We start from the raw sequence: 10,825 nt of genomic DNA, 5'->3' as shown, positions 1-10,825 counted from the left end.
TCATGATCTTTACACAACCAAACCATCTTAGCCATTGATTTTTTAAAGATGTTCATGAAACAATATGCACATTGGCAGAAAAATCTACTGGGATTTGTGCTACCCATTGGGTGTAAAGTGCTGTGTTTTCATATATTCCAAGTGAATGTTTTCAACTTTCAGCAAACTGATCCCTTCCACATCTTGTCTACACCTACAACACTTAGATGGTACAGAACTAAACATGAGACTCATCTAGGTCTACGTCTGTCTCCGCCCGCTCTGTGGGAGTAAAAGGGAACTGACTCGCCAGCAGGGGGTTCTCCATGCCATTTTCCTCACTGATATGAAGAACTGTGTCTCCGTGCTGTAGGAGGATGGATGTCTCAAGGCCTGTGAAGTCATCAGGGTCTGAGAGTTGCGTAGAGAGGGGGCTGTGTGCCGTAGCACCTTGTACTTCTGTGTCCTCCTTCCTTTCTCCTTCTTCAGCTGGGAGGTTCTCACCCTATGACCAAAAGGATCGTAACACTGAAAGGTAGGATGGATACCAGGAAAGAGGATCAAAAAATACTGTTGTCCAGCTGTGACTGGAAAGGAATCACAAAGCTGGACGTAGTTTTAACCTTTGGAACACGTGAGATTTTATATAGGCCCTTTCAACTTTCTAAGCCTCAGTTTTCTAACCTGTTGCATGAGCCTCATTTTTGGCCCTGTTCACCTTGTAGACTGTGAGGGTAAAATGAGATAAAGGTATTACAATGATTTTAACCATTAAAGACTTTAAAAATTTATATAATATTGCCCCTTAGCTTTCTTTAAATACCACATGAGAAGAACGTGGGATCAAAAGAAAAATATCTAAACAGCAACAAAAAAGATCAAAACAAAAGTTCCTCTCAGAAGATTCTATATTTAAAGGGCTTCCCTGGTGACTCAGATGGTAAAGAATCCACCTTCATTGTAGGAGATGCAAGAGACATGAGTTTGATCCCTGGGTTGGGAAGATCCCCTGGAGAAGGCAATGGATACCCATTCCAGAATTCTTGCCTGAGAAATCCCATAGACAGAGGAACCTGGCAGCCAGTCCAGAGGGGTCGCAAAGAGTCGGACATGACTGAGTGACTAAGCATGTATTTAAAGGTTTCATCTAAATTGGTAACTTTATTCTTTTTAACTGAACTGTCAGCCATGTATAGTATACTGGTTTTCAATGGTAATTTTATTTTTTAAAATTTTATTTATATATTTACTTCTTTATTTTTGACTGCGCTAGGTGTTGCTGCACATGGATTTTCGTTAATTGTGGCAAGTGGGGCCTACTCTTTCATTGAGGTACGCTGGCTTCTCACTGCGGTGGCTTCTCCTCTGTGTGGCACGGGCTCTAGAGCGTGGGCTCAGTAGTTGTGGCACACAGGCTTAGATGCTCCGTGGCACGTGGTATCTTCCCGGACCAAGGATTGAACTTTGTCCCCTGCATTGGCAGGCAGATTCTTAACCAATCAACCTCCAGGGAAACCCTCAGTGGTCATTTAATTATGAAATATTTCTTAGTTTTTTCATAACAAAGAGTATATAGACTTCTCTTATTCCTTCTCAAGTAGATATATTCTTGGCCATATACTTTACAATTGATTTTCTTTTTCATAATGATAGGACCAGTGTCTGACAAAACATTACTGACTCAGACTCAAATGATATGGATGACATTTACATATCCCCATTCCTAGACAGATGTATACAAAGAGCAAGACTTGCTTGTTTCTCCAGGGCCCTCACCTGCTTGGGAGACAGGCTGTGAAGATCAGCAACAACAATGGCGGGGGAAGACGTGAGCACTGGTTTGTCCATTCCTTCTGGTTTCCTGGATGGGGCTGGGCTGCAGCCCTGTGGCTGGCCTGTGGCAGGAAGTGTGTCTGTTGGGGCACCTGCTGGCTCTGGCTGAGCCTCGATGAAGGTCACAGATCGTTTTTGGTCCGCTGTAGGTTGGAAGTAGAACAGTAAATCGGAATAGCAGGATGGTAGGTTGGCCGTGCTTAATATTAGCTTTAACCAGTGTCTCCTGCCTTTCTTAGTAAAGACATAGCTGGTTTACCAATAAATGAGAGCACATTAGGCCATTAGGTACATGTTTTGATTTTACCTTCTTAGGGGCTTTCCTCATAGCTCAGCTGATAAAGAATCTGCCTGCAGTGGAGGAGACCCAGGTTCAATCCCTGGGTTGGGAAGATCCCCTGGAGAAAGAAATGGCTACCCACTCCCGTATTCTTGCCTGGAAAATCTCATGGATGGAGGAGCCTGGTGGGTTGCAGTCCATGGGGTCCCAAAGAGTTAGGCATGACTAAGCAACTAACACTTCACTTCACTTCTTACAAACAGTAGCACATGGGTAGAAAAAATCATTTTTTACATAAAACAACCTTTCTGCATAAATTGTTTTTCCATAAAAACAAGATCAGTACACAGCATTAACTGAACTTGGTCATCGCTCGTAACAACTGCCAACAGGAATTAAAAGTTCCTATTACTCATCATGCCCTTGTCTTTGGTAAGACGTATAACAAACCCAGTTCCTGGCTTGGGTAAATAAAACACAACCTTCTATCATCAAATTTCATAGCATTTGAGGTTCAACTTGGACTTCCCGGACCAGGGATTAAACCTGTGTCCCCTGCATCTGGCAGGCAGATTCTTAACCATGGAACCACAGGGAAGCCCTCAATAGTAATTTTAATTATTAAATATTTCTTAGTTTTTTTCATACCAAAGAGTATAAAGACTTTTGTAAAGACAATTCCCAAAGACAAGGGAATTATTCATTTACCTAGGTGCATGAGGAAAGAGATGGGATTGAGGAAGGTGAGAGAAAAAAAGGCACTCTAGGTTCCTGGGAAACTTCTTCCCTTTCCCTAGTGGCTTCCAAAGGTGTGTTTATCTGCATGACTCTCAGTCTCTGAAGGCCTTCCCCACTGTGTGGCAGGGCAGTGGGACTTGTGTCACTGTCTACCTAGAGGGACACAGGAGGCCTCACCGGATGGCTTTGTCTTAGGTTGAATGCTCCTGCGGGTGGTTGACAGCCGAGCCCCGTGGCGGTTTCTGGGTTCAGTCTGAGTCTTCTGACGTGACAGTAGAGGACGCCTTAGCTAAAGGGAATAGGCAGAAAGAAAACTAGCAGGAAGGATCTAACTGCTGGGAGGAAAGACTGAATTCAGAGGATTCTATGGTTTGTTCTCTTCTTTGAGGGTCCCTGTGGAGTCTTATGATTGTTCCTTACATTCTTAGCCAATAAAATAAACTTCTTCCTGCATATTTAAACACAAGTACTTGTATAATTCTGGCATCCCCTTTAACCAATCCTATATTCTGTCTTAACGATTGTTACCCCTTTAGATAGCTTAAGAATATTAATATAAATTAAAATAGTCATAGTAAGAATTTCAGGATACAAAACTAGCAATGATTGCTTACCAGTCAGCCTTTGCTCATCTAAAACCTGTAGCTGAATATATTCTATCATTGAAGGAAAGACTGATGAAAAACACCCCAGATTCTGGGAAAATGTCCAGCCTCCAAATCAGTGCTGGGATGTTCCCATCAAAGCCACAGCACAAAGCCTCATTTAGAGTTTTATTTAGATGGTAACATAAAGGAAACCCGCCCTACCAAAGGAAATTTTTAAGGATAATCTCTCCTTGAATTTCAGTTTTAAATAGAATCATTAATCTTGAAATGAGGAAGAAAGGATGACTGTCTCTGCCTCTCTACAGAAAGAGGCCTTCAGTGAGCTTTATAACAAATCTTCCATGGTCAGTAGTTTGACTGGCAATGGTTTCTGGATAGGGAGCAAATAAAAATATAAGCCCACTTATTTCACCAAGTAACCAGGTTTGCTAATAAGATTCGGAGCTAAAAACAGAAGCCCCAAACTCTCCACTTTGCCCAAGCACTTACCATGTTTTAAAGTTGCTCTGTACTGCTTATTTCAGGTGGGGAATAAATATTTTGGGTAAAATAGAGTCTTAATACACATAAAATAGAGTCTTGATATACATTCATAATTGAATAGAACTGCCCTTTCATAGACTGTCTCCCCTGCCCTTTCAGGGTTGCTTACCTGCCTCAGGCCCCTCTTCCTCCCCAGTGGCTGCTGAATGAGAAGGTTCTGTTGGCCAGGTTCACTCTGCACACTTGCCACCCTGTCAAGAGCATCACCAGTGTTAGCGTGCCCGGAGCAGGCAAATGAGACAATCTTCTGGTGGGTGTTAGTCAAAATCACTTACAGGAAACAGTCACTTCAAAGATACCATTATCTTTGAAGGAGGGTTAGGAAAGAACCCCTGGGATGGGAATTTTCGCAGGTTTAGGAAGGAGGACACGAGGCCTTGTAGCCCCAAGTTGCCAAAATTGAGATTCTGTTTTCAATCACTGATGCCAGTCTGTCATTCAGCAAAACATCGATTCGATCACACCCCTGGTTTGGAAGCCACCAAAAGGTTTAACACATCATATGCTAATCTCAATTTTTTTTTTTTCAAGGGTAAGGAGAAAGGTGGTGACGAACAAACACGAACAACTCTATCACATGGATGGGAACACCTTTTAAAATATTTCAATTTACATGAAAATAAGATGGACAAATATCAAACACATCAGACACAGAATCCATTTGGGTGAAGGGTCACATTCAACACATGTTTGCAGCCTGAAGTCTCTGTGACTGAGTAAATAGTCACATAGGTAGACAATGAAAATGTCTTTTAAAATGATTTTAGATTTATAAGGCTGGCAAAGTAATTAAGCTATCATTACAACTTAGTAGCTTAATTAATATCAAATAGCTGCACCCAAATATAGCACACAATTTGTAAAAGTAACAACCTGCTCCTCCCAAATTTACTGTGTATGTGTGTCTTTTATATGCAAAAATGGCTACCAGCAGTGGTCCCTATTTTAGTATTGGGTAAAGCTGAAAACACTGTCATGGACCCATGATCCTTTTTCATTCTGCATGCATGTATAATAGGGATTTATAATGGGAGTGGAGGTGAAAAAAAGAAATATACTGTGCCCCAGAGAACATTGTAATCCTGTGGATGATGCCAATGTGATTAATTAATTTTGGCTTTGCCTTTGCGAAAGGAGAGTCATCTACAAATAGTTTTTACAGTAAAATATTCCACAGAGGAACGCAGCATCAGCAACTGTCCATGAAAAGGAAACGACTGTATGCATTCATTGCCATTAAAAAAAAAATGAGCTCCCTAAACAAAATCTCCCTGCAGTTGTAGGGAGAGAAGTCGGTGGCAAGATGGACAATCAGAAGTTTCCCCTATAGTTAATCATTACATGGTTGACACAGTCACGTGTCATTTTTTAAAAGTCTTACTCATATTTCCACTGGAAGAAAAAATCAGTGATTCCCAAATGGAGTTTATCATAGCTTTTCTGAAATAATTAGGCCATTTGGGATACATGAAATTCCATAAAGAGTTTTAAAAACAGGTGTTTTTTTACACTTTCTTATTCTCCTGAATATCAAGTTCAAAAAGATCAATGTACATTGTTTTTATACATATATAACCTTGTACCATAAATGACCTTTCTATGTAGATGGAAAATTACCTCAAAGGAACAATGCAATAAATTCTGATAAGCAATACAGACTAAGTTGCTGGCATGTTTGAAATGACATCTCCTTATTAATTATACATTTTAATATGTGTCTTAAACTAGAAAGAGTGAGTATTCAATTACCATATGCACGAAAGTAGAAACAAGTTTTTCCCAAATACCAAGCAAAGCTTTCACTGGAATGGATTCTTCATTGACATCTAAATATTACCTCAGTTCCCTTGGCCATAAAGGGAGGTTAATACTTACCATTTACCTCCCATTAAGGTAGAGAAAAGAAGTTAGTCAATGTAAAATGGTTTGAACATGAAAAGTGATGTAACATAGTATGCTTCATTGTTTTCGATCTGTAATGAGTTTATTGCTTCTAGAACACCAGAAGGAAGTAGGTAATAAAAAGTCTTAAAAATAATTGGCTAGAGAAAATGAGATAGAGGCAGTCCGCTTGTTACACTTTTATTCAGTAATCTGAGGTTGTGAGAAAAAAATGGTGCAAGAAAAGAAATACATGTCACTCAGGGAGTGTTAAATGCCAAAAGATAATGGTAATTTCACGATGATTATTCCAAGGAAGAATCAAAAGCATCAAAATTTTCTCTATGGATAGAGAGGTTTAATCTAAGAAATGGATCAGGTTTATAGATTTAGTATTTGGTTGCTTTATATAAATGATACAGTTAGTGTTTCAATAAATGCACATATCAATGATTAAATTATAGAACATTCCCTTGGAAATACAGCTCAGCTAATATATTCTCCTTAAAAATATGATGCTAGCATGTTTATATTTGGAACATCAAAGTCTGGCTTAACTGTGTACAGAGGATACATTAGTGATAAACAAACAGAGAAATTAATAATAGAAGTAATGCACACAGAAGTAATTTGGGGTCTATATCAAATTGGAGTTGCATATAAAATGTGGTTTCAATTTAGTTCTCCCCATGTCATGTAATATTTCTGTCATGTGCAGGATTTGTGATATGTGACTATCAGGTGTGCAATATAACACCAACCAGAAGACTATGGTGTCTGCCCTAAGCACCTCTCTAGAGAAAACCGATATCCTAAAAATTTTAATCTTCGGAATGAGAAATGGCTGATTTCCACTGTTTTGCCAAATAAAAAGGTAAAACCATAAGTATAAAAGCAAACAAAACTTTCCAAATTGTAGTTAAATCATCCTTGGTGTTTCTGAGTCACTAAGCAATATTACTCTGGCAAACAATCTGGATTTGAGAGAAGTAAATATGGGTCTTGGCAGAACTGGCATGAGTCAGCTGTCTACAAACACCAAAGACCTTACTCAAAATGCGAGAAAGTAATTTATAAGCTAGAAAACTTTAGACAATGTTAGAAGACAATCCTGGCACAAATGATTTCTTTTCTCTCATTTCAGCATGAAGACTTGGAGTGTATAGATATGTTGTTTAGTTGCTAAGTCATGTCCAACTCTTTTGCATTGTGGGTGGATTCTTTACACCCAAGCCACCGGGGAAGCACCATATACAATTAATATGTATGCATATCCTAATGAAATACTTATCTAATGGTATTTCTTAAAGGATAGGGAACAAAAGGCTATTCAGTAGCGCAATAAAAATTTCTGTCACTCATCTCAAAGTACATAAAAAGTGTATTTCAACATAGAAATAGATTTCAAAATAAAAGTTTTAAGTAGAAGTACTAGGTGAAACTAGTATATAGGTAATGAATTTGTATTTTCATTGCTTTTATCTATACTTTTAGTTTTAATTTTAGTATGGTTAGAGAAATCTGGAGGGGGAAGAGAAGGCACGCAGCATAGCCATTTTCACCGGGTGAGTGCCTTGTGCTGAGGAATGCACGAAGCCAGTACTGAAGGAGCCATAAAGAATTTACAGGAAACAGGGACATAAACAGTAGACAAAATCCTACTCTTCCCTTTCCCAGTAAAAGATTAGCATTTAAAGTTTACTTAGCCTCCATAACATCTAAGAAAATGTATTTTAAATGCCACAGCATTTAGAGATTAGAGACTGGAATTCAGACAAAAAAGGGAAGGATCTGGATCTTAGCTCTCCTGTAAGAACTGATTTAACACCGGGAAAGTACACTTCTCTGTGTATCACAACAGATAAACAGATATTTTTTAAGTTATTAATTCTCAACTCCATAACAAGGTTATTTTAATCTTTTCTATTTGGGTGTACTTGCCAAATTTTCATAGTTTGGAAATGTGGATGATCATGAGATAGATAGATTATTTTTATTTTGTTTCATGCAGACTATCTATCTTGTTCAAACTTGAGTCACATTCTTACTTTCCACTGTGATTAAAATTACCCTTATGGAATCAAATAGCATTGTAATCTCTTCTCTCTTTTTTTTTTTAAGCTAGAGTTGATTGTCAATTCCTGCCTTTCAAAATGTTCTAACATGTCCAAACAAAATTTAATTCTCAAGTATAAACTTCCAGGCTTAAGTGCTTGAATAACATTTTGCATGTTTATGTTCTTCTGGAGAGAGAAATATGGCCCATGGTGTGTGTATTTGGGGGTGGGCACAGGGAGGGAAAATCTTCAATGAAGTTTCTGTATTTCTAAGAACAAAAGTCTTAAAGAAGAGAATTCTTCCATGATATACATACTATTTCAATTTATTAGTTCCAAAATGGCAACCCATTCCAGTACTCTTGCCTGGCAAATCCCATGGATGGAGGAGCCTGGTAGGCTGCAGTCCATGGGGTCGCTAAGAGTCGGATACAACTGAGCGACTTCACTTTCACTTTTCACTTTCATGCACTGGAGAAGGAAATGGCAAGCCACTCCAGTGTTCTTGCCTGGTGGGCTGCCGTCTATGGGGTCGCACAGAGTCAGACACGACTGAAGCGATTTAGCAGCAGCAGCATAGCATAGTGATTCTTACAGACTTATACTTCTTCCTATGAATCTTTATAAGAAACCAGTTAGCACACATTAAAAAAATCCTGGAAAAAATTTTCTAAAGGTCTGCAAAATTTTTATTGGTTTCCACCTATTTATCAGGTTATACTATTATCCTGGAGACTTCCTCATTTAGGCTTCGGACCAACTTGCCTAAAACAAGTGTTCTTTCAAAAGCAAATCCCCAGAAAGTTTATCAAAATGTGGGGTTGGGGTGAGCAGCAGGGTCTATTACTTTCTGTTAGGCATGTTTCCTGATATTCTTTAAGCTTTAGAGTCAGGTTTTCCTTAGTTGAGGGCTCAGGTGTGTGCTAAATGTAATTTACATAGTTAATATCTTACTGCTTCTTTAGAACCTTAAGAATCTGCACTATAAAGAAGTTTCATGCCAAAAATAAGAAAGCCTGGAAAGCAAATATTAAAAGTATATATCCTATTTTATAAATCCACCTCTTAGTAATGCCAAAAGTTCCTCTCCTCCAAAGAGAACTTGGTGACATGGTGGCGTTTGAGAGAGATGACTCGCAGTGTATGGCAAAGGTGGGCTTGCTACGGCTGTCAGGATGCCTCTGCACTCGTGGAACTTCTTAGAATCCAAAGTGAGTGCTTCATTTTCTGGTTTCTTATTGATCACTAATCAATCAGGGTGACTGGCATCCAGAACTCAAACACACCAATTACAGGAACAACAGATCAACAAAAGTTGATCCAAAACAGTCATCAAAGAACTCACATGATTGACTAATTCATCTCATCTCTGGATAAAACCTATAGCGTTGGCTCTGAACCACCCTCAAATAGCAAGAACTTGGGGTTTATTCCAATCGACACTGGACCAAAGGCAGATTGGATTGGTTTAGACAACTCCAGATTAGTCCGTTGGAACCCTAAGCCTGACAAAGAGGGCCAAGTCCTTGGGAGAATTTATAAAAATTAACTCAAACTCTTGTCTTCTCTCACCAACCCCAGACTAGTATTTTATTCAGTAAGAATAGAATTTGGCCTAGTTAGAAAAGATCTGGGACAAAGTCTGATTTAATACTTTCTACTGTCAGTAGGACATTGAAATCATCTTCCTAGCTAGATTCTCCTGTCTTGTATGTAATATTAAGCATTAAACAAATAAATGCTTTGAAACCAGTGGTCATGGTGCTAGGCTGGGTTCAGAGCTCTTCCAATACTGTGAACAATGAGGGAAACCACCTGAAGGACTACTCTGTTCTTCCCTGTCCTTGAAGTTCTCAATAACGGAATTAAGCCTGCACTCTGCAGCACTTCCACATTTACCACCAATAAGAGACTGATCTATCCAGGCAGGGGCTTGCAAACACAAATGAATGTCATGAATTATGAGGCCAGTAAAAAAACAACAACAACAAAAAGATACACCTGATGATGCGGTAAATTTCCCATTTTCAGTTGCGAAAGAAAATGTGAAATCTGAACAAGATGCAAAAAAATAAAAAAAGGACAGCCTTTCACAGGAACGGCCTCTCAACATTTCCTCATCTTTGTGATACAGCAGTAAACAAGGGAGCACTCACTATATAATGCGAACCTGAAAGAGAATATTTTCTCTTGAGATGAAACAAAGGTACTCTTAGCATGAACAAGAAGCATTACCCCTAATGAGGATTAGTTGAGAGGTGTGTATCAACAGCACAAGATTAGGAATGTTTGACGTGGTTTATCTGAGTGTTAAAGGTGCAGGCCCCCTTTCTGAAGCTTTAAACCAATAGCCAAACCATTATATTGTTTGCATCATGAGAAGTCTCTTACCAAGAAACGTTTGTATCTGATATTTCATGGCAAATTTGGGAGTCATCTTAGCACTGGGACAGACATTCTTTATATAAACATGGTTTGAATAAGCTATCATAACAGCCTGTCACATTGCATGCACCAAAGAGAGGGAATTATATAAATCATATTGACATTGGTATTCTTATTATAGCATCACTGTTTTCTTATCACCCATGGTATTGGCTGGAAGACTTGTCTAGATTGGGGCTTCCTAATGATGGGGAGTTGTATTAAAAGGCTTTCGACAAAAAAAAAAAAAAAAATTCTTAAAGACTATCAGCGTGGGAGGGAATGTTTAGCTGGGATAAATTTAACATTTTATATATCAAACTCTTGAGATGGTCCATGGGATAAACCCCTAGAAGAACTCCAGGGATTTTTTTTTTTTTTAAAGTAAACTTTTTAGGCCATTTGTGATGGAGCTCTGAGGCTGAAAAATGAAAGAGGCTACACCTTTGACTTCCAGGCTCGTGTGTTTATGAGCAACAAAG

The 10,825-nt window shown here is 38.8% G+C and overlaps 1 protein-coding gene across 3 annotated transcripts in view; it reads right to left on the bottom strand.

Annotated features, from left to right (window-relative positions):
* Positions 1-217: 217 nt before the first annotated feature.
* UNC80 (unc-80 homolog, NALCN channel complex subunit) overlaps positions 218-10,825 on the bottom strand; it is a 208,117-nt gene continuing 197,509 nt past the window's right edge. For all 3 annotated transcript variants that reach the window (XM_068967658.1, XM_068967657.1, XM_068967659.1), the window contains 4 exons: positions 4,091-4,172; positions 3,008-3,119; positions 1,756-1,955; positions 218-484 (listed from right to left, as the gene is read on the bottom strand). In XM_068967658.1, the coding sequence (XP_068823759.1) occupies positions 218-484; positions 1,756-1,955; positions 3,008-3,119; positions 4,091-4,172 (661 nt within the window). The remainder of the gene's footprint in view (positions 485-1,755; positions 1,956-3,007; positions 3,120-4,090; positions 4,173-10,825) is intronic.

The sequence above is a fragment of the Capricornis sumatraensis genome, chromosome 3, assembly GCF_032405125.1.
Source record: "Capricornis sumatraensis isolate serow.1 chromosome 3, serow.2, whole genome shotgun sequence".
In the NCBI taxonomy this organism is placed as follows: Eukaryota; Metazoa; Chordata; class Mammalia; order Artiodactyla; family Bovidae; genus Capricornis; species Capricornis sumatraensis.
The sequence above is the reverse complement of the archived record's forward strand: the minus strand, read 5'-3'. Positions and strand labels throughout refer to the sequence as shown.